Source organism: Nanorana parkeri, unplaced genomic scaffold, assembly GCF_000935625.1.
Source record: "Nanorana parkeri isolate BGI_ZX_2015 unplaced genomic scaffold, ASM93562v1 scaffold938, whole genome shotgun sequence".
Lineage (NCBI taxonomy): Eukaryota > Metazoa > Chordata > Amphibia > Anura > Dicroglossidae > Nanorana > Nanorana parkeri.
In genome coordinates this window covers 76,852-100,481 of record NW_017307206.1, presented here as the reverse complement: position 1 = coordinate 100,481, position 23,630 = coordinate 76,852, and the positions used below count along the sequence as shown (strand labels likewise).

The 23,630-nt window shown below is 39.9% G+C and overlaps 1 protein-coding gene across 1 annotated transcript in view; it reads left to right on the top strand.

Annotated features, from left to right (window-relative positions):
* The window catches only part of LOC108795141 (ubiquitin carboxyl-terminal hydrolase 12-like), a 45,287-nt gene extending 26,266 nt beyond the window's left edge, over positions 1 to 19,021 (top strand). Inside the window, exons 4-9 of the mRNA XM_018566332.1 lie at positions 3,410 to 3,636; positions 9,250 to 9,326; positions 14,437 to 14,520; positions 14,920 to 15,117; positions 15,654 to 15,732; positions 17,917 to 19,021. Of these exons, the coding sequence (XP_018421834.1) occupies positions 3,410 to 3,636; positions 9,250 to 9,326; positions 14,437 to 14,520; positions 14,920 to 15,117; positions 15,654 to 15,732; positions 17,917 to 18,018 (767 nt within the window). The 3' untranslated portion in view covers positions 18,019 to 19,021. The remainder of the gene's footprint in view (positions 1 to 3,409; positions 3,637 to 9,249; positions 9,327 to 14,436; positions 14,521 to 14,919; positions 15,118 to 15,653; positions 15,733 to 17,916) is intronic.
* Positions 19,022 to 23,630: the final 4,609 nt, after the last annotated feature.

The following is a 23,630-nucleotide window of genomic DNA, read 5'->3' as shown; positions in this document are numbered from 1 at the left end:
ACCAGCCGAGAATCGTACGATTTTTCGGCTGGTTTTTAGCATGATCGTAAGATCAATGCCGCACGGGCCGGTGTGCGCACGCGCACACTGCCCGTTCAGCATTGCGGTCATCGGAAAAGCCTCAGGGGGGCGGGCTTGCGATGATCGCAAGTACGATCTGCCTGTCCAAGATGGGCAGATCGTACGTTTTTTTAATTACTTTACAACCATCGCAAGACTAAAGGTCTTGCGATGGTTGTAAAGTGTATGGCCAGCTTTAGGAATGTTTGTTAGCACCTTGCTGAAACTATCCCAAGAAGAATTAAGACAGTTAACGAAGAGAAAAGGGGATCCAAATTGGTACTAGCAAAGCGTACCTAATTAAGTGGCCAGTGAGTCCAGGGGTGTGGACATTTAGAAAAAAAAACGACTTGTCCAAGGACTAAAGTGGAGGCTCAATCTACTTGTCCCTCGTGTCAATCTACTTGTCATGATACAAAGAATAATCTTATTTAACCACTTCAAGACCAGGTGTTTAGACCCCCTTCCTGGCCAGGCCATTTTTCAGTATTCAGTGCTGCGGTACTTTGAATTACATTTATTCCGTCATGCAACGCTGTACTGAAATAAATTTTATACCATTTTTTGAGGCTTCGACGGCAACCCGCCAATGCTGCAGTGCCGTCCGTCCGTTTTTTTACTACGGGCGGACGGCAAGTGATTAAGGAAAAATTATTGAAAATGTTGAAAAAAAAAAAGGAATTGTTTTATTGTATTAGGAAACAATGATTATTACCCATATTTTTGGTAAAATATTAAAGACGGGGTCACGTTGGGTAAATGGACACCAAACATGTCAAGCTTTAAAATTGTGCGCACCAGCGAAATCGCAAAAAAACTAACATACCCAAAATTGACCATAGGCGACGCTTTATAAGCTTTTACCGCTCATCAGTTTAGTGTTATCAGTGATTGATGGCTCTAGAACTATTGCTCTCATTCCGACGTTCGCGGCGATATGTAGCATGTGCGGCGCAATCGTCGTTTTCGCACGTATGCGCACCCAACGCCTGTTTGCATGCGTGTATGTATGGGGGGGACTTTTAAAAAAGAAACATTTTTAATTCTTTTTTATGTGTAGCTTTAAATTTTGGGGGGAAAACTTTTATTTTTTGTTACAATTTTTTTTTCACTTTATTGCTATCCCATAGTGGGCTAAGAAACCCCCTTATGTAATGGCAAAAGATGGAGACATCAGGGGTCTCCAAGACCCCTAACGTCACCTAGGACCCCCCAAAAGAAGCTGATGAAGCACAGATCTGCTTCATCAGCTTCTCTCCAGCATCTGAAGCTGGAGAATGACACAAGAATGCGGAAGTGATGTAATGTACAACACTTCCGCATTCTGACAGCGGAGAGGGGACCGGAGGGAGTTCGTGTACCGATCTCCCTCTGATCACCTGTCAGAGTGGCACTATGCTGGTCCCGGACTCGCACCGGGGCACAGCGAAGCCTGGGACCAGCTTGAGGGGGAAAGGGGCGCACGTATGTATAAAATGTTTATCTTCTTATCTTTTATTTTTTTACATTTTTAATCACTTTTTTTATTTTTTTTGTTTACTTTTTTCATTATTTGTTGTTGTTTTTTTTTTTTAAATGTATTTTATTAATTTTTACTTTTTTCACTTCATTTTTTTTTCACTTAACTTTATTGCTATCACACAGGAGCTAACAAGCCCCTGCGTGATAGCATTTGATGGTGTCCCTTCCAATATAGGAATTCAAGCACGATCTCCTGTGACAGCTGAAACAGGAAGACTGCGAGTACAGTGTTCCTGTCTCAGTGTTCACATGGAGCAGACCAGGGAATGAAAGTTCTCCGCTCTGCTCTCCATCCTGATGTAATTTGCTGTGGTCCCGGGTCCCCCAGAAGAGCACGTGACCCTAAAACCACAGGAGGGAGGGAGTAGGTGGACGGGGAGAGAGACAGCGGGCAGGGAGAGAGTCGGTGCTCGGGGAGGGGACAGACAATCTGTACAGTCGCTCAAAATCACTTGTACAAAATGGCTCCCCGTCTACACTTAGCCGGGCTAAATGTCCCAAAACTGCATGTCTCGGGCGATAGGAATTCTGCACCCCTGGAGTGTGTGTGTGTGTGTGTGTGTGTGTGTGTGTGTAAAAATAGTGTTTTGCCAATTTAGCATTGTACATTTCTCCAATCTTGATTTAAGAAAAAATTTAGATGGCTAGGGTAGGGGTCTGCATGTTTCTTTATTAGATCCATCATTCGAAGTTTCACAATGATCTTCCCTTTAATGTATATCAGTAACGTTTTCCAATTTTTTAAAATTTTCTGTATGTGTGTGTGATGTCATCCCTCTAGCCCCTCCCCCCCACCCTCCCCATAGTGAATGTTTAGATGTGCCTTAAGTATGTTATAATATACAGAGATTGTTTAATGCATAACTAAAGGAAGTGACATTTTTGTATCTGCATGGCATTTAAATTTAGTGGGCTACACAGTGCAAAATCAATGTGGCCACCACTTCTACATTAGTTTGCCTATCTAAAAAGAGAGTGTTACTACTTTCCAAAACTTGCTTTCACCATCAGCAGTTAGCACTTTTCTACCATTTATGGAAAGATCCTAGAAGGCATTTAAGAAAAAAAGATCCATTAAAGTTTTTGTAACCAATCATTTTATCATTTTTTTTTTTTGATTTATGTGGTTTTTTTTTAAATCACAAAAACCATTACTGTTTTCATAGATTGTATAAATAAAATCTCCCCTAGAGGGCTAAATTTGTTAATGCAAATTTAATGAGAGTGTAGTTTGTCCATTTAATCCATTCCGTGAATTTCATGAACAGCACTGCACTCTTGTGGTGAAATGTGTAAATATTTTGTACAAATTGAAATACTAGCGATGGCTGCATTGACTATAAAATTCTTGATAGCGGACAAAAACAGCCTGAAACATGTTCCTTGGCTAGAAACTGGGGCCATAAAATATGTAAGGAACCTGACGTTATAAAGGCTGTTTTAGTAAACCAGTACAAAGATTGCACCATGTAGGAAACCATGGTAACCAGTCAGATTTGTGAAGACATATCAAAAAAATGTTTCCTGTCATCGTGGGTGCTGTACAATGCACATTTTGTTATATTGCATTCTAAAAGCATGTTTCATATTAATGTAAATAACTCATTTGCTGACATTGAGTAGCATTACAATGATCATACCGCATGTCCAAGGTGTGATCAGTGACTGGTTCACATGAAACCTTGACAAAGTTGAATTATTTACATTTGTAATATAGCTATAAACCTGGGGCATTGGTTTGGTAAGTTTGCTGATAACCTAAAGTAATAAAAGAATGTATCCTGGCTTTAAAGTATCGTGGCCTTTATTTATTTTTATGTTTGAGCAGAATTGTTCGACAACTACATGCAACAGGATGCTCATGAATTTCTAAACTACCTTCTAAACACTATTGCTGACCTGCTGCAAGAGGAGAAGAAACAGGAGACCCAGAATGGCAAGCTGCAGAATGGGAGTTTGGAGCTCCAGGAACCTGATAAGCCTGACCTCACCTGGGTTCACGAGATCTTCCAGGGAACTCTAACCAATGAAACCAGATGTCTTAACTGTGAAACTGTGAGTTTACGACAGAACTAAACTGTGATTGCCCATGCAATGGGCTTTGGTACATGCTATGTATTCTGTATAAGACGACCTATTTCTGTGAGATACAGGAGTTATCAGCAGGAAATTACTTAATCATTGCAGTAAAAGATTGTATGGTTTATGGGGTCAATCCATCCAACTGTGAGATATGCCCACTCAACCCCTCGGTGTTTCAGGGTGGATGCAAACTACTCCTCCCAGACAATTTGAGTTGTCCCACATGTTCTTCTAAAGCAGAATGTAAAATTTCCGCAGGTAAGGTATCCTGAAATGTCAGATGATCAGAATCCCTGAAATCCGCAGCAAATACATGTTGTTCATGGGAGTTCAGTATCCCTGTTTTTTCCAGAAGGCTCTCTAGTAGTATCTTTCTGATTGGCTGCCCAGTTCTGGGAATAATCTTAACGAGTGAATCATTTCTTGTGTGCCAGCCTCTCATTATGCTCCTATCAGATTCCTTTATTTGATAATCTGGTTTTACCAGGCTATAACCATTGGTTTATCGACCATTGTTAAAGGAGAACTATGAGGGGAGTGCTTTTCACTCCCCTTATAGTTCTAGCCGACCTGTGACAATGAGACTGTCACAGGTCGGCTCAGTAGATCGGGAAGTGAGCGAACACATAACGGCGTTCGCTCACTTCTCTATCCTGTCACAGCTCTCTGAAGTGACAGGGGAGTGGCTGGATTCCCCCCTCCCCGCTCCGATCCTCCAGCGAACCAAACTAACTTGCGCTAACGGAAATAGTAAAACTAAATTAAGATGGATTAAAATTTAAAATGGATATTAATATGACCCCGGAGCTAAAATTTCTAAAACCAAAAAGGAAAAAAGCTGCTGAACTCAGGCTAAAAGCCTACAGAATAATGGTGTAATGAAGTGTACAGCGCTAAATGCCCTTCAGGAAATTAGATAACGGTAGGGATCATATGGTGTCACCTCCGTGTCAAGCAATCGTGAAACAGTGTATATATAATAAATATTTGTGTAAAAACTTATAGTACGTTATAAAATGTGTCATACCAGCGTTCGCTCACCTCTCGATCCTATCACGGCTCTCTGCCTTGACAGGGGAGGGGCTGGATTCCCCCCTTCGATCCTCCAGCGATGACGGGAGGGGGCGGGTACAGCTGGCTCCGCCTCTAGATAGGCAGAGCCAGCTGTCACTCACGCAGCTAGGCGGATCCAGACATAATTGTCGGGATCCGCTTCAGCGTCTCAGTATACCGCAAGCTGTAGATCGCAGTATACTGAGCTTAGGGTGACGGGAGGACGCTAGTTTGTTTCCTCCCGTTACCCTAAGGAGAACTATGGGGGAAATGGCCCTAACCTCATAGTTCTCCTTTAATTATTTCAATGGGAATAATGCCAAATGAAAACTAGTTTATCTGAGGCTTGTTTGTTTTTCTAAAATGTGCTGAGCGGAGTAGGAAACTAGTTTTGAGGCAGTTGTTTCGACAGTGCATGTAAAAAGTATGTGCACCCCTGTAAAAATGGCAGGTTTTTGAGATGTAAAAAAAAAAAATCAGACACAGATAAATGACGTCAGCCTTTAAATGTAACCTATAATCTGTGCAATTCAGTTAAAAAACAAAACTGAAATTGTTTAGTGGAGACACAAAAATAATAAAATATTGTGGTTGAATAAGTGTACACACCCTTTTTTAATTAAGGATGTGGTTGTGTTCAGAATTAACCAATCACATTCAACCTGATGTTAAATAGTAGTCAATACACACCTGTCGTCAATTAAAGTGTCTCTGATTAAGCCCATATAAAGTTCAACTGTCCTAGTAGGATTTTTCTGACATTTACTCAGTTCCCTCTTTCAGCAAAAGCCATGATCCGCAAAGAGCTTACAAAGCATCAAAGGAATCTCATTGTTGGAAGGTGTCAGTCAGAAGGGTGCAAAAAAAATTCCAAGGCATTAGTTATACCAAGGAACTCAGTAAAGACAGTCCTTAACAAGTGGCGGAAATATGGCACAACAGTGATATTACCAAGAACTGGACGTTCCTTCAAAATTGATGAAAAAAAAATGGTCTGGGAGGCTGCCAAGAGGCCTACAACAACATTAAAGGAGCTGCAGGAATTTCTGGCAAGCACTGGTTGTATACTACATGTGATAGCAATCTCCTGTATTCTTCATATGTCTGGGCTGTGGAGTAGAGGAGCAAGACCTAAAAAAAAAAAATATCCCGGCTACATTTTGCAAAAACCTACATCAAGTCGGACAAAAGCATGTGGGAAAATGGGTTATGGTCTGATGAGACCTAGACCAAAAAGTATGTTTGGCGCACAAACAACACTGCACATGATGGAAAGAAAACCATAGCCACTGTGAAACATGGTGGTGGCAGAATTATGCTTTGGGGCTGTTTTTCTTCAGCTGCTACTGGGGCTTTAGTCCAGGTGGAGGGACTTATGAACAGCTCCACATATCAGTCGAATTTGGCACAAAACATTCAGGCTAATAAGCTCAAAGCTTCTGCATGACACAGCCCAGACCTGAATCCAGTTTAAAATCTGTGGTGTGACCTGAAGAGGGTTGTGCACAGGAGATGCCCTTGCAGTCTGACAGATTTGGATGCACTTTTGCAAGGAAGAGTGGGCATAGATTCCTAAGATGTGCCATGCTGGTAGACTCCTACCCCAAAAGACTGAATGCTGCCATAAAATCAAAGGATACTTCAACAAAGTACTAATTTAAGGGTGTACATATTTATGTAACCATGTTATTGCAAGTTTTTTTTTTTACTTTACATTTTTTTCCCCATTCAAAGGTTTTTTCAGTTTTTTGTGGTAAAATTAGGTACCTCGGCTTATATTCGGGACAGCTTATACTCGAGTATATACGGTACACATTATAGGTAACATTAACAGTGGAACAAATTCTGAAGTGATTTATCTTGGTCTGATTTTTCTCTTACATCTCAAAACCTGGCATTTTTACAAGCGTGTGCAGACTTTTTAAATCCACTGTAAATTAAAGCTTAACATTTTTTTATTGGCTGGATTCACACCTTTCTTGCAGGTATGCATGCCTTTTTTGGTGCATTGTTACGTGTCTGTAATGTGAATTGACATGTATTTTCACGTGCGGCCATTGATTTCGATATGTTCATTAAAGTGCCAATGCATCAAAAATGGTCATGACCTTTATCCGACAATTCACCTTTTAGAACAATACCTAACCTGTCCAAGTGCAGAACCTCCATAAAACATGCAGGTGGGAATGGGCCCATAAACATACTTTATAGGTTTTACATTATAAAGTCTAAATAATGTTACAGGTGAATTGACTCTTTAACTTGAAAGTTAGAAATTTCAAAATCTGGTGACATTTTTTTTGCTGACCAGCAGAAAATGTGTGGAAACGTAAGTTACGGGTTTAGAAAGCAGCATACAAATGATATATATTTGGTCAAAATAGTTGAATATTTTTAGCAAGCAGTGCATCAATGTTCCTTGCACACAGTGTAAATATATATGTGTATGTATTTGTATATTGATGTAATGTTGGTTGTGAGTCAAACATCACTGGCACAATGCATAACTAGCTTGGTGCCTCCATTGTTTCTTATTGTTGCTTCCTGTGTTACCTGTTTGCTTATGAAACAATGTAAGAGCATCATTTTAGATTGCACAGTCCAGTAGAGCCTGGTTGGCATACGTGTATAACCTACCATATAGACAGTCTGACATCTGTACTGTGGAGGACTGTGAGAAAAACAGCTGGCCTAAATACCTGAATTTGTATTTTGTTTTTTTTATTTCCTGTAATGCCCCATACAGCAAGAGAGAGTATTGTGAGCAGCATTGCAGTGTGGCCATTATACTGGCAGCTTGTTTGAAGGAGCAGAGTGACTAACTTTATGTTTGTACTTCTGCACCTTCATTGTCCAATAAGCAAATGGCTTGTGCAGATTACATGCATTCACTGTGATAAGACAGCTTGATTTAGGTGTTCAGAGATGAGAAGATCCCAATTGTGTTGGAACAGTCTGATTTATCATCCTGCCTAATAAAAAGACCTGCCCAAAGCAATACATATCCATAAATGGGTCATTTTCTAAGTGGTCCTTGGTTGGCAGTGGCGTGCCCCAGGGTTCTGTCCTGGGGCCATTGCTGTTCAACCTGTTTAGTAACGATATTGGGGCTGGTATTTTTAGCATTATTTCAGTTTTGCTGAGGATACCAAAAATGTTAGGGTGATCAACCTGATAGAAGACATAGCAATATTACAGAAAGACCTGGATAAAACAGGGAGTGGGCATCTACGTGGCAGATTAGTTTAAGCTCAAGAAATGTAAGGTTATTCATGGGGGGTGGGGGCTGGCTCACCATCGTAATTGGAAGAAAAAAAGGTTTAATCTTAAAGGAGAACTATGAGGTGAGTGTTTTTCACTCACCTCGTAGTTCTAGCCGACCTGTGACAATGAGACTGTCACAGATCGGCTCAGTAGATCGGGAGGTAAGCGAACACATACTGGCGTTCGCTCACCTCTCGATCCTATCACGACTCTCTGCCGTGACAGGGGAGGGGCTGGATTCCCCTCTTCGATGCGCCAGCGCTGACTGGCGGAACGGACAGGGAGGGGGCGGGTACAGCTGGCTCTGCCTCTAGATAGGCAGAGCCAGCTGTCAGTCACGCAGCTGGGCGGATCCCGGCACAATTGTCGGCATCCGCTTCAGCTGCGGTGTCTCAGTATACCACGAGCTACAGCTCGCGGTATACTGAGCCTTGGGTGACGGGAGTACGCTAGTTTGTGTCCTCCCGTTACCCTAAGGAGAACTATGGGGGAAATACTTAACCCCATAGTTCTCCTTTTAAACTGTGATGTAGAACTCCCTTCCACAGGCAATGGTTTCTGCTGAGAGTGTTGACTCCTTCAAGAACCTTTTAGATACTTTTCTCAGTAAGCAAAATATACAGGGGTACAGGTACTCCTGCCAACACGCACACACTGAACTCGATGGACCTGTCTCTTTATTTAACCTCGTCAACTATGTAACCAGTAAAAATTTCATTTTTTTAGCCTGGGCATAAAGTATGAAATTGGATTGCTTGCTGAGGGCAATAGGCAGCATTTCTCTTTGACATTTCAAGGTTTATTCACAAAAGGGTGAAGGGTTTGGAGAAGGTAGGAGAAGTGAACAATCTAGGACAAAATAGCTGAACTGGAACATGAGCTGAATTGGAGAATATTGCCAAAGCAGCTATTTTGTCCTCGATTGTTTACTTCTGATTGTTGAGACCTGATCCCACACAAACTGTGAATGTGCAAATATCATGAAATGTGCCTTGACTTTCTTCCTTACGTCAGTGAAATCTGTAGATAACAGGTTTACTGACAACTCTTGCATTAAAGCAAGCCCTTGGTTTTAAAATAATATGGTTTTACAGCATGTGCGTACAGGTAACGAAAACTCGCCCTCCATATCCAGCATTATCCTCTGGCTTTTGTTGAAGCAATGAGAGGAAATGTACCCAATTTTTTTAAGTGGATGTTCTCCAGTCTTTTTCCTATGTAAATACTATGATTCATGTGTAACACTTTTTTTTGTATGTCCTTCTCAAGGTTAGTAGCAAAGATGAAGATTTCTTGGATCTCTCTGTGGATGTGGAACAAAATACTTCCATTACACACTGCTTAAGGTGAGTCACAAGTCACAAGCCGTGATGCTTGTGAACTTTACATTGTCGGCTCTCCGTGGGATGTGTTTCCAGAATGAGAATCTCCTGTCTCCTGAAGTAGAACACTGTCCAGGGTAAAATGGTATAGGGGTTTTGACATTGCTTACGATGTACGCAGAGATCAATCAATTACTGGTCTGACACAGCAGGGTTTTTGTGAAGGGATGCTTATCCAAAACTGTAAGCACAAATTAAAAAATCTCCATAACTGTTAAGGGGGAATTTATCAAAACTGGAGCACACTAAATCTGGAGCAGATTTGCACTGCAGCCAATCAGCTTATCTCTCTTATTTTCAAATCTTACCTGAGCAAACTGAAGAGAGATGCTGATTGGTTGCCATGGGCAACTGCTTCAGGTTCTGTTTGCTCCAATTTTTATAAATTCCCCCTTAGTGTTTTCTGATATTCGGATCAGATGAAAAAAATGTATATAGTATGTTAAGAGAGTTTAGTAGGAGTGTATTCCCTGGTGTTCTGTATTCAAATTTGACATGGGTATGATGCAGCTATCATCAAAATTTAGGGAAGACAGTGTTCCATGTTTTAAATATAATCCTATAAATTGTGCTGAAATTAAATGTGTGAATCTACAAATTACCTACTAAATAAAAGATGCTGTGTGAACCCAAATACAGTTGTGTGAAAAAGTGTTGGCCCCCTTCCTGATTTTTCATTGTTTTGCACGTTTGTCACACTTTAATGTTTCAGATCATCAAACAAAATTTAAATATTAGTCAAAGATAACACAACATGCAGTTTTTTGCAGAATTGTTGTAATTCAGCCACATTGGAAGGTTTTCGAGCATGAACTGCCTTTTTAAGGTCATGCCACAGCATCTCAATAGGATTCAGGTCAGGACTTTGACTAGGCCACTCCAAAGTCTTAATTTTGTTTTTCTTCAGCCATTCAGAGGTGGACTTGCTGGTGTGTTTTGGATCATTGTCCTGCTGCAGAAACCAAGTTCGCTTCAGCTTGAGGTCACGAACAGATAGCCGCACATTATCCTTCAGGATTTTTTGGGAACACCGCAGAATTCATGGTTCCACCAAGTCTTCCAGGTCCTGAAGCAGCAAAACAGCCCCAGACCATCACACTGCCACCACCATATTTTACTGTTGGTATGATGTTCTTTTTCTGAAATGCGGTGTCACTCTTACGCCAGATCTAACGGGACAAACACCTTCCAAAAAGTTCAACTTTTGTCTCGTCAGTCCACAGAGTATTTTCCCAAAAGTCTTGGGGATTATCAAGATGTTTTCTGGCATAACGGAGACAAGCTTTTATGTTCTTTTTGCTCAGCAGCGGTTTCCGTCTTGGAACTCCGTCTTGGCAAGTGAGCCCTGCAGTTCTTTGGATGTTGTTGTGGGGTCTTTTGTGACCTCTTGGATGAGTCGTCGCTGCGCACTGGGGGTAATTTTGGTTGGCTGCCCACTCCTGGGAAGGTTCACCACTGTTCCATGTTTACGTCATTTGTGGATAATGGCTCTCACTGTGGTTTGCTGGAGTCCCAAAGCTTTAGAAATGGCTTCATAACCTTTTTCAGGCTGATAGATCTCAATTACTTTCTTTCTCATTTGTTCCCGGATTTCATTGGATCTTGGCATGATGTGTAGCTTTTGAGGATCTTTTGGTCTACTTCACTTTGTCAGTCAAGTCTTATTTAAGTGATTTCTTGATTGTGAACAGGTGTGGCAGTAATCAGGCCTGGGTGTAGCTAGAAAAATTTAACTCAAGTGTGATAAACCAGAGTTAAGTTATGTTTTAACGGGGGGGGGGGAGGGGGGCAAACATTTTTTCACACATGGCCATGTGGGTTTGGATTTTGTTTTCCCTTAATAATAAAAACCTTCCTTTTTAAAACTGCATGTTGTGTTTACTCGTGTTATCTTTGACTAATATCTAAATTTGTTTGATGAAACATTAAAGTCTGACAAACGTGCAAAACAATGAATAATCAGGAAGGGGGCCAACACTTTTTCACACAACTGTATATCAGGTTTCGATACAAATTAGTATTCACCAAAACACAGCGCTTGAAACAAAAACGATGCAGTCCAAATAGTACCCTCCACCAAATTTGTAATCTAATATGCACACAGTGAATCAAAAATGATCAGTCTTATAAAATTCCTGTTTATATACAATGTGATTTGCACTGTGCTTATAGTCACTGAGATATAAATAGTTCATTAAACAAATCCTGGTGTCAGCCTTAATAAAACATCTATTAGTCCTTCAGGTGTGGTGTACTCCTTGGAACATGCCACCTAATTCTCTCCTTAAGCTGAACTCCCTGAATCAATAGTGACCTCCATATATACATACATTGGTCAATATACATTTGTCAGAACTCCTTTATCCCTCGATGGTAAAACATTCATAATTTCCTCATAAGCAAGATGATGGAAACAACATAGCACAACACCATTTTATTAAAAATATATTAAAAACAATTGCATTTGCATCCAAATCTAGTGACTCGGCATAAAATCCTACTGGGCTAGTGGAACTTGCAGCATCTAACAGCCAAAGCCGCTATGAAAAAAGTGACGTCAGCAGCCTCCACACTAACGTGTTTTGTCACTAACAGACTTTTCTTAAGGGACACATCAGGAATTGTTTAGGAAGCTCAGTGACTACCAGCACTGTGTAAATTACTTGTATATACACAGGAACTTTTTAAGTACTCCATGTTTTCCAGCTCCAAAGTTGCTGTAGCAGTTGAGCTCCAGCTCAAGGCTTGCTCCGAACCTAAGCAAAAACCTCCAGGCAGCTGCAGAAACCCAATGTAAGGTTTCTACACCTGCCAGCTATGACTGATTCAGAGCTGCCAAAGAAATGTAAAGTACATGAATTTTTCTTGATTCTTTTAGAAAAAAAACATTTGCATAATTATTTAGCGGCACTCTGGGGAGCACACATAAACGTCAAGTTTTGTCCTGCACTATATGGCACTCGGTGTTCTGTAACAGATTTATTTTATAATATTTGAGCTATTGTAAAAGGCTCCCCGGGTTGATAGTGGCATGGCATACTTATAGAAGAGCAAACCTTAAAGTGCAACTGTGGACGAAATCAAATGTTAAATATGTATAATGGGGTCTGTCAATAACATTAACACAGCTGGTTTCACTTTTAGAAATCTCCCTGTAACAAGGGTGACATACTACCCTGCCATATGGTTTCTAACACAGAAAGCAACTTCTTAAAAAGTTGGGCTTTTGTTTGTTTCTCTTGCTTGAAGTAGAACTACAGGCTCCTGTATGACATTGTAAACAAGCGCGAAATTCAGTAACTATGTGATGCACAAGCCTCATAAAATTATAAAAGAAACACTTATTTACCTTCTCTGACTGAGCCTAATCCTCTTCCATTTGTGTCTCACATGCTCCCCCTCTCAGACATTGCCGCTCACATGGGAGGTTTTCATGCTGTCAACCCAGAAAGCAGGGGGTTGGGGTGTGGCCAGGGGTTGATTGACCTGCTAGAGGCTTGTGAATCAGCAGTGACAATGCTGATGGCCATACCCTCTGCAACATTTTTTTCATCCCTACTGTAGTGCAAGCAGGCATATCATACAGGAGAGTGGCAACTCTGCTTTGAATTCTGGAGCAGTGCAGCAATATTGCCACACCATCACAGAAAGCTGCGTCAGGTGGACTTCACTGGCAGGTTCAACAGGTATTTGGGAGACAGTCCAGGGGAACTAAGGGAAAACTGTCATTACAGATGCACTTGTAATTAAATGCTGCAGCACCTATTTGTTTTTAATGGGAGGCCATAGTTCTACTTTAAAGTCCACTTAAACTTCATGTTCACCTAAGACAACCTTGTCCACAAGGTGACTCTCTTTTATAGTTAAGGGAAGAAATAACAGGTCTAGGAGGATCAACTGTAAATATAACTGTTACAGAGGGGCAAATATGCTTTAGTAACAAGATGGACAGGCGCCATCGTATATGTCATGTTTTATTTTGTCTGGAGTTGTACTTTAATTGAAGAATAATTTAGGTTGAAGGAGAGGATGTTATTGGCCATTTCTGCCTTATTCTCCTGGCAAGTTTTCAGCCTTTTTATTTGTTTATTATGACAGCTTTAATGGGGGTTTCACTTTGTCAGTGGTTGAAAATGACATGCTTAATGCCCTCTGGGGCCTGTGGTTAGCCAAATGTGTGTCAGGATGGTATGGTTAGCACAGGCATTTAGGCTCTGCTCAGTGCTCAAATTTGACTGTGCCTGATCACTACTCTAGTCACTGGAAGTGGAAAGAACTTTCAATCACCCAGGGACCTAGTATTTTTTTTTTTTTATTAGGCTGAAATATAGAGAGTTTATGACTATGGATATGTGGGGAGTGATTGTCACTGGGATAGGAGGATACAGACAAAGTGTTGGCTGGAGATGGGCTTTATTTATTGCAATTGTCTTTTACATGAGAGATAATCCTGTTCCTGCAGATACTTGATTCCTGTGAACAGATATTCTCATACATTTAAAAGCTACATGACACGCTCTACATTTCCAATCTGTTCCTTTTTTAAGTCTTCCAAAGATGAAAATAATAGGATGATTAGGAGTTTAAATGTAACGTTCACACAAAGGCATTTCACAAACAATACATGAAGACAGTATACTCCGAAAAAAGATCCACGATAGCACATGACTCCACCATCCTAACATTTGTTTTGTTGCTACAAAATGAATTGCATACTGAGAGTCACGTGTAATAGCACTTAAAAGAGCAGCTCCAGACTCCAATGCTCAGCTCCACCCTAATTTCAGTTCAGCTCCAGCAACTTGCCTCCAGCAAACCAGCTCCAAAACTTATCTGAAAAATGTGATCAGTCCTGCTGTGACTCTAGGCAGTGGAGCCAGCTCTAAGCACCATAGCCTGCCAACCCTAATCTAGATCTATTCTTCAGACCCGTCTGATGATACAAACCTTAGCTTTAGTGCAGTTTGCTTTGGCATTGCAGGAATTTGCAAAAATTCACCAGAGGCCCCATTATTGGCTTAGAATTGTCATATCATTTCACAATGAAATGCCAACACTTACTTTGTTTCTGCAGGGGGTTCAGTAACACAGAAACACTATGCAGTGAATACAAGTATTACTGTGAGCAGTGTCGAAGCAAACAGGAAGGACAGAAAAGGTACGTTTTTTTAGACAATACATTTTGCTTACCATAAATGTGAAATATGGCTGATGTTCACTCTAAGCAGTTGATTTGGATTCTGAGGGTGTGCTGCTTGATGCTATACTACTGTACTGTCCTCTACTCTATTTTTTATTAATCAACTCTGCTTCTCATTGCTCCTAGATTGTAATAATCAGCCCGGTTTATCTTTTCATTTAACTTTTAGCAGCTCCACAAAGTCATCTTCTTAAAGGGGGATATAATATATGACTATCAGCTGTCTGGACAGTGTCGGACGCATTCTGCTGTATTTCACTTCAGTGGTTCTCTCATCTTCTTTTTCTTCCTGAGCAAGCGCTGATTATTACCAATGGAATGAGTCGATTGCTAATACTGATATCCATCTTTTGGTAGGATGAGAGTAAAGAAGTTGCCTATGATCTTAGCCTTGCACTTGAAAAGGTTTAAATACATGGACCAGCTGCACCGATATACCAAACTTTCCTATCGCGTGGTATTTCCATTGGAGCTTCGGCTTTTCAACACTTCCGGGGATGCCACCAATCCAGAACGAATGTATGACCTGGTAGCTGTGGTAGTCCACTGTGGCAGGTATTGAATCACAAGCTTTATAACAGGACAAACCTATATTTTGTGAAAAATAAGAGGAACTGTGAAATGTATGCACCTGCATTCTCTGTTATAAAGTACTCTTAGTAATTACATACCAAATCATATCTAACGTTTTCTTAATTCTGTGATATTTATTCATGTATTTTGTGTTTATAATGCACATAAAGAAAACCTGTACTGAGAAAATTATGCAGGCTGAATTACCTCTTTCTACAAATGCTAGTTGCTGGGCTGCCTTCCACTTCAATGTTTTGAATCATTAACCTGGAAGTAGCATGCAGGTAGACAAAGATTAAGAACTCCTGACTGCATACTTGTTCAGGGAAAGTTGTTTGGAAAGTGTTGAAGCCCATGGATCAACATTGCATTTTAACAAAGGAAGCCTACTTGTTTCAATACAGGTTTTTGCTTTTTAACACTGGTAAATTATGTAACGAGTGATAAATGGTAATAAATAATGTTCAGGCTCCCAAACTGATTTCTTATCCTTTTTTTTTTTTCATTGATACAAACAGTGGGCCAAACCGCGGACACTACATCACCATTGTAAAGAGTCATGGGTTCTGGCTGCTGTTTGATGACGACATTGTAGAGGTTGGTTTGTTTTCCATCTTTCGAGAAAAAAGAAAAAAAAAGGTTTGTCTGTGACATGCACAGTTGTGATAACCTGAACATGTTAAAAGACGAGCAGCCTATGGATTTTTCATTGCTATCTATAGGATCTTGTAGATATAGGTGTCAAATCAGGACACACTTCACAGCTAAATGTGGGCATTGAGCCTAGTCACCCCATACAGAAGTTTTTAGCTGCAGTGCCTTTGTTGATAAGGCAATCCTGTTTCTTTTTCATTCTGTATCACCCATGTGTACAAGTAAAAAAGCATATAGTGTAGCAATATCACCAAGGACAACAACAATTTCTACTAAACACAAAAGCAACAACCTATTATCATGAACAAACATGATGGTGTCATACTGTCTATTCCAAAGTCCATATCATAACCGGTCACTTAAAACTTGATAATCTTGCAAAGGTGATCCAACAATTAATGAATAGTGCTATGCAAATGCATTGCCGATATCAGTGCATTTAAACTTGGAAATATAAATCCTTTATAAAGAGATGGTATCCGGCACCTCCACCTTTTTGCCTCTCACCTGGTGGTTGGATCCAGTATTAAACTAATGTCAGAAATCGCGGTTACCAGTTCACTTGCTGTAACAAGATGATGCCATGCACAAAACTCTGCTCAACACATTGCGTCCATTGACTTCTTCAGGGGTACGGAGTTGCATGTATGTTCTTTCCCTTAAATAGGCATATTAGCACCTTATCACTACGAATACAAATGCGCACGCATCCGCCCACTAATCTTGGTGCAGGTGCGCATGCATGCAAACCACTTAATAAATGGTCTATAACATGCGTTCTATTACTATATACAAAAGTGGTTAACTCATCCCTATTTACCAGTATATACTTTACATACGTACCAAACTAGCATTGACATTAAAACTATACATAATGTTTTACAAATTAAAAGTTGAATCTGTACTTTGATAATGCAAGGATTCTATCACAGATCAGATACAAATGTGTTAAAACAATGTTTTCCCTGTTGAGTAAAATGTAATCCTACCCACATGAAATAATATACTGTTATACTTTCTACTAGAAAAAAAAGCTTTCTCTGGTTTTTATTGTACCTTGATGTGCATGAACCTGCATTTGTGCACCTTAATATACAAAAACCTGCACTTATCACAACATCCTAGAGTGGTATGCTTTTTTTTAATGCAGCTCAGTATGCTAAAAACTGCATTTCTGCATCTTACTGTACAAAAATCTGCCTGTATGACAGCATCCTCGAGTGGTATCATTTTAATAAGTGCTAGAGTGGCATGATTTTAATAACAAGTGCTATATTGTTATCCTTTCTACTAGAAAAACATTTTCTCTATTTTTTTTAATTCACCTTGTTCTGCAAAAACCTGCGTTTAAGCACCTTACTGCAAGATTATCAAGTTTTAAGTGACTGGATAAGACATAGACTTTGAAATAAATTGTATAGCACGGTTATGTTACTTCAGGGTAATAGGTTGTTGCTTTAGTTTTTAGTAGAAATTGCTGTTGTCATTGGTGATAGTGCTACATTATATGCTTTTTTATTTGTAATAACATATTTATTTTTTTGTTCAATACATTTTTACATTTTAGTGGCAGATTGTCAATCACACATAGATAACAGCAGTGTTGCATACTGTGCATGGATACATCAGTAATTTCAACAGTATATTACAGAATACACAGGGTATCGATGGTAATCAGTAATTGCAATCTGCAATTGTGTAGATGCATATGCCAGTCTATCTAGGAAGACCAGGTATAACCAGAGATTAAACAAGATTAAAGGAAAGAATTAAAAGGAGGTAGAAGAAGGCCAAGGAGGGGGAGGGGATGAGGAGGGAGAAGAGGAGAGGGTAGCTGGGGGGATTGTGCACGTTCGAGCATGTACTTTCAAAAGGATGATCCCAAAGTTAAATGTTCAGTAGAGACCTGTCGAAGAAAAGTAGAGTGTAATCACCTGTTTTAAGTGTTGGCAGCTGCACACTATAGATAGGAAATCAACAGCGATGAGGTTTTTTGATATGTCCATATGTGCAAGACCTTTAATTGTTGGTGAGACACTTCTTGTTTTAAAGTATAGGGACATGTTTCTTGTTATGTATTTATTTTTCAAACTAACCTTTTACTTTTTTGCCTCTCTCTCAACACAGAAAATTGATGCCCAAGCCATTGAAGAGTTCTACGGTTTAACATCAGACATTTCCAAAAATTCTGAATCGGGATATATCCTGTTTTACCAATCCAGAGACTGATCACCATGATGGGAAAGCATAGTCCTTAAGAAGAAGGGTAAACTTGTGGACAAGTGAAGAGGATATTTGAGAACAGTGTAACTGCCACCTCAGATACCCACTTTCCAGTAATTAGAAGAATAATTTTCCTTCTAACTCCTCCGGACCTTCGGATAGCCATACAAGTCAGATCTTCAGTAAATCTTCTAATAGGTGCAGGCTTTTCCCATCACCCCAAAGCGTCAGAACCTTCCAAATGTAGACTGAGAAAGGACTTGGTTGGCACTACCATGTAATCGTTCTTGGATATGGCAAGCCTAATCATCGAGAATAACAATTCACTTAGACCATTGCAGTGATGATAGCACTTTTTAAAACAGGACAGCTGCAGTTTGGTGCTCAATACATTCACAATCAGAGGGTATACATTTTAGAAAATGCAATATATTCCAAACAATCCTGTTATTGTTTCATATCACTTTAAATGCATCTGTTTCCGCTCCATCCTCTGTGATTCCTTCTTCCATATGTTTGCTGTAACACTCCTTGTAGTGAGTGTTGAGAAGCTGCTGTTCTGCACACTAAATAATGGGATCACTAATTATTTTCCTTATTTTTGTTATTTAATTTTTTTTTCAATATATATTTGTAATTTAGCACCTTTTTGTGACTTAAGTCATCCTCTTAAGAATTGCTGCATAATTGGACATAAACTGTAAGGCTGCAAAGATTTCAAGCATTTCTTTGAGCACAAGTGAATTTATCAGGGGCAGAAAGTTGTCTAAACGTAATTTACTCCATGATTTTATTCAGTTGTGTTGATATAAACTTGTCCTTAAAAGTCTCAGTTGATGGGTAAGGCAAGACGTTCCAGATCTTTACAGGTTTTGCAGCCTCAGTCTATAAATTACAAGGCAAGGGCACTGACAACAGGCTCAAACCATCAAAGCCTATAAATAAAGTGGTTTACTTGTCTATCATGATGTAGGGTTTAAAATGTGGACATCTTGAATGTTTCTCTTTTTTTACTATTCTCATTTACCAAAGATAAAAAAAGAGCCTGGTGCCTGGGCAAAGGTTATATACTTAGACTAGTCACAGTTTATAGACACCTGACCATCACACCTATATGAACTTGTTGAACATACTGTTCCTGTTGGCATTCGTAGATATAATAGCATCCACACTTTTAGGAAAAACCTTCCACTGGATTTTGAAGTGTGTCTGTAAGAATTGGTGCCCATTTATCCAAAAGAGCCTTTTGATAGGTCAGGTGCTAATTGAACTATGAGGTGAGTGAAAAGCACTTGTCCTAGATTGTTCACTTCTCCTGCCTTCTCCAAACTCTTCACCCTTTAGTGAATAACCCTGCATGTCTTTATAGACCTGGCTTTGTGCACAGGGGCACAGCCATGCTTGAACAGAAAATAGCTCCAAACTTTTGCTATAAGGTTAGAAGCACACAATTGTCTAAAATGTATTTTCATGCTGTAATATTAACTGTAGCCTTTACCAGGAACACCCAAACTCAAACATTTGGAGTAATGGTGATATGCTTTGGGACATATATTTTATTTCTTGTAACATGAGAAGAGACACACACCATACATTAAAGTGTTGGTGTAGGCAGACGGCTAAAAACATAGTTGATAAGTTTATATGTAAACTGCCCTACCTGCCTTGCAGTGTGTCATTCTGCTCAGCCAGTTTACAGACACTTCTGGCAAATTTACAAGGTCCACATCTCTTCCTTTTCTCCAATTCAGTCTAATACAGCTTGGTCAGGACTAACTGGGTAGTGAAAGAACAGGACCTTCATGGTCAGCTTGATCATTTTGTTTTATCAAGGTGTACCGAAAAAAAATAATAACGGTACTCGATACCGAAACACTGGTATTGGTGCATCCCTACTAAGTGGTTTACAGTACTATCCCTTCCTCTCTGTGTGAATGTTCATATATAGAGGATTACAGGAGACTAGTGCAAAGACGAGTTGAAGCACTATTTAAAATCAATTTAAGCATTTTTAATGAATGCCTCACTGGATTATGGAGGACTTTTAGATCTGCCTACACTTGCACTTTAAAAGCATGCCCATGTAAGACATATTATGAGATGATTAGGGTTTAGGGTAGTGTATCACTGATTGTATGAGAAATGCTAATAGGCTAACCTTACAAAGTCTACACACTGCTCCTGCATCATTCTTCCAACTTGAACCTCCCCATAGAACTCCATTATAAACCTGTCCTAAGGCAATTGTAACTGGATTTCAAGCAGCCTACTGGAAGGGCATGAAGGTGAGTGTAGTATATGGACTACTCTTCCCTGATTTCCAGTTGGGGGTTTGCAGAGAATGTCATAATAACATCAATGTCTTCTTTAACAGAAGGCGTTTACATCACAAATGCAGAATAACTAGGGGTTCATTCCTAATGTGTGGATAAGAATGCTACTTTGGGAGCATTAACACAGCGCATTCTTTTATTACACATACGCCAAAATTGGAAATTAATTAGGTAGGCTGTGCTGCTTGCATACATGATCTACTTTTTTTTTTTTTTTTTTTTTCTTCTAGAAGTGTAACACATCCATTGTAGGCTCCTTGCTGCCTCTCCAATACAGAAAGACTGATATAACAAATTATAAGTACAAACAGGTTTCTCACCGCCACCAGTCATAGTAATACCTGCCTTGGAAGTTTAATCCTTGGAAAGCATTGCAACTGTAATCACCGATGCAAAGCTCAGCCTTCTGCACATTCTCTTCTAGGCAAAGTTTCAGTTTGGAGAGATGGGTAAGGACTGCTGGACTTCAAACTGCATTAAATCACCTCCTACATCATACAGCCGTCCTCCGTTTGGTTAGATGTGGTAGAGCTGTACATATTCCCTCATCTAACCAGAGGGAGGATGGCTGGATTTCAGTACGGAGCTCTGCCTGGGAGAGAATGTGCACAAGCCTGAGCTTTGCAGCGGTGATCACAGTTGCAATGCTTTCCAGGCTTGAATGCAAAAATGTAAGAAATACATATTTTTTACATTATTAAATATGCATTTCTTTCATTTTTGCAAAAAGTGAACTTAGCCTTTAAAGAGAAGTTGAGCTAATTGTCTTGCTTTAGAATAGCTTTAGTGTTTGCTGGTTAGAATTGGTTAATTGAGTTCACTTGTTGCCTGGAATTGAGCCTAAATATTTTGATGAAACAGTCAAAAGCCAGTTTACCATCACACTTTTATGGTTTCTGTGTTTTGCACTGATGTGGGCTATCCAGTCTGAAACTGCAGTTTGTAGTGGCTCAATATTTTACACTGTGTTTGTACTATAAGCCGACAGTCCTGGACCTGAGCTGTAGGCTACTAATATCCATAGAAGGTTGCTGCCTGGTCCACAAACACAATGCCAGGATAAAATTAGTGGTAATCTGCAGGTATGCTGTAGCCCTGTGTTGCTAATTTTCATGTCTATCAAGTTAAAAATCTTCCATGTAATATGTCTCTTATTACCCTTATTAGAAAAACTCTTTATTTTGCCCATGATTTATTTTCTTAATTAGGATACTTGATACATCGCGCATTTTTTTTCTTCAGAAACTTCAAGACTTCAAGCAAGCTGCGTGAGCTAGTATCTTCACATCAGTTGTCCAGATCAGCATATCCCCACTGAAGGCAGCACCCAGACCCTGTCTGATCAAAGATTGCAGGGCTAGCCTGGAACGGGACCTTGGGCACTGGGATGAAACAGATTGCATTTTGAAGGCTGTACCCTGACCCTGCTGCCCTAGAAGATTGTTTGGTCTAGCCGGATATTTAAAAAACACAAAAGAAGAGGCGCCTTTCCTGGTGCAATGTCGTTTAATCCAAAAAGACAGGCATAAAGGTGAATTGACAGGTACTCACTATGTTGAAGATAAAAACAAGCCGTTGGACAATATGACCGGAGCAATAAAAAGATCCGGATAGCGTGTCCTGTGTAAAGCACTGCTGTGTCGACGCGTTTCCGGGGCACGCCCCCTTCATCAGGACGTAATGCCAGTCTCCTCCCTGCTGTAGCTTAAGAATGGGCGGCTCGGACGTGATAGGGTCAAGTAATAGAGGCTGATTGGACGGCGGCTGAGGATGGATGGTATCAAACTCGCGGCCAATCAGAGCTGTTAAAAACCGATAGCTATAATGACATAGATCGGATCTACCATGAATACTGGCATATAGCAGCTGTCGGCCCTATGTAAAATCGTATAGAAACGGGGGAACAGGAGACTGGAATCACATATAAAACCACACACTACATATAGACAAATGCATATCATATTTACGTATTATAGTAAAAAACAGTTTGATATAAAAAATCATGATGATGATAAGCATAAAGAATGGAGTGAAGACTCCTTCATATAAACCATATAGATGATTGTGCCATAAGACAAATTGAATAAATATATGGATAAAAGACATGAATATAAAATGTGTAGATAAAAAATGTGTAGATAAAATGGGGGAGCAAGGGCCATAATGTAAGGAAGGTGGAGTGAAGGTTGATTATACACACAATAGATAGTGCGCCCTACATATAATTTGCCGCAAGGGCAAATAATGCCATATATGACATAACTTGACGCACAATTGATGAATTGTTTAATGGGAAACGTTTGACACCCACGGTAAGAGATATCCTTTTTTGTGGCACAGAAAAAAGGATCTCTCTTATCGTGGGTGTCAAACGTTTCCCATTAAACAATTCCAAATACAGGATTTTGGAAAGTATTTTAGAAAGTTCCATATGGCTTTGCAGGGAGTTCTTGATTCTTTAACACAGTTTGAGTTATCTGATTTAACTGTGCAGAACTTTTTAGTGGTGACTCGGATTTCTGCAGGAAACATCTTTAAAAAAAGAACTCTCCTTCTCGAGGAGAAATGTTTAAAGCTCTTTGTTACAGCTGCTATGGTCTTTTGAAAGCATCTAAGCTTGTATCTTGCATGGGCAGAATGTCTGTTCACATGTATAGTGTCCTTTGGCTTCATGTCTGGCACGCTGAGAATGCCCTAAAGGAATATTTAATTTACTCACCCTTCAAGGATAAACATCTTTTTAGTTCAAATCTTGGCAATGTCATTCTTGATATAAAAAAAAAAACTTTCTCTCCTGAGTTTGCATCCCACCTTATTCCATATTCCTTTCCACAGGGGGTTCTTTTCCATTACAGTGCTTTATCCTCTTCAAGACAAATCCCTTTCTATAGGGATTTTATGACTTAATAGTTCCATATGGACCAGTTTCCACCACTCCTTTCCCTTGTGACACCAGGCTCATCAGTGTACTGTGGTAGCTTGTAATCCCTACACATATCATGGACTATAATGTACTCCCTAGTGATCCTGTTTGCTTGCTTTCCCAGCGTGGAATGCCTTGGATGCCATCCCTCAAGAGTCAGGATATTAGACTCTCATGGTTCATCCAAACCGGGGCTTTACTATACAGTGCCTTGCAAAGGTATTCACAATAAAAACTATTTTGCACCTACAAAGTGGTAAGTATGTTGTGTACAAACCCCCCAAAAATCCATTTTATTTCCAGGTTTTAATGCAATAAAACAGGAAAAATGTAAAGGGGGGGGGGGGGGGGGGTGGGGGGGG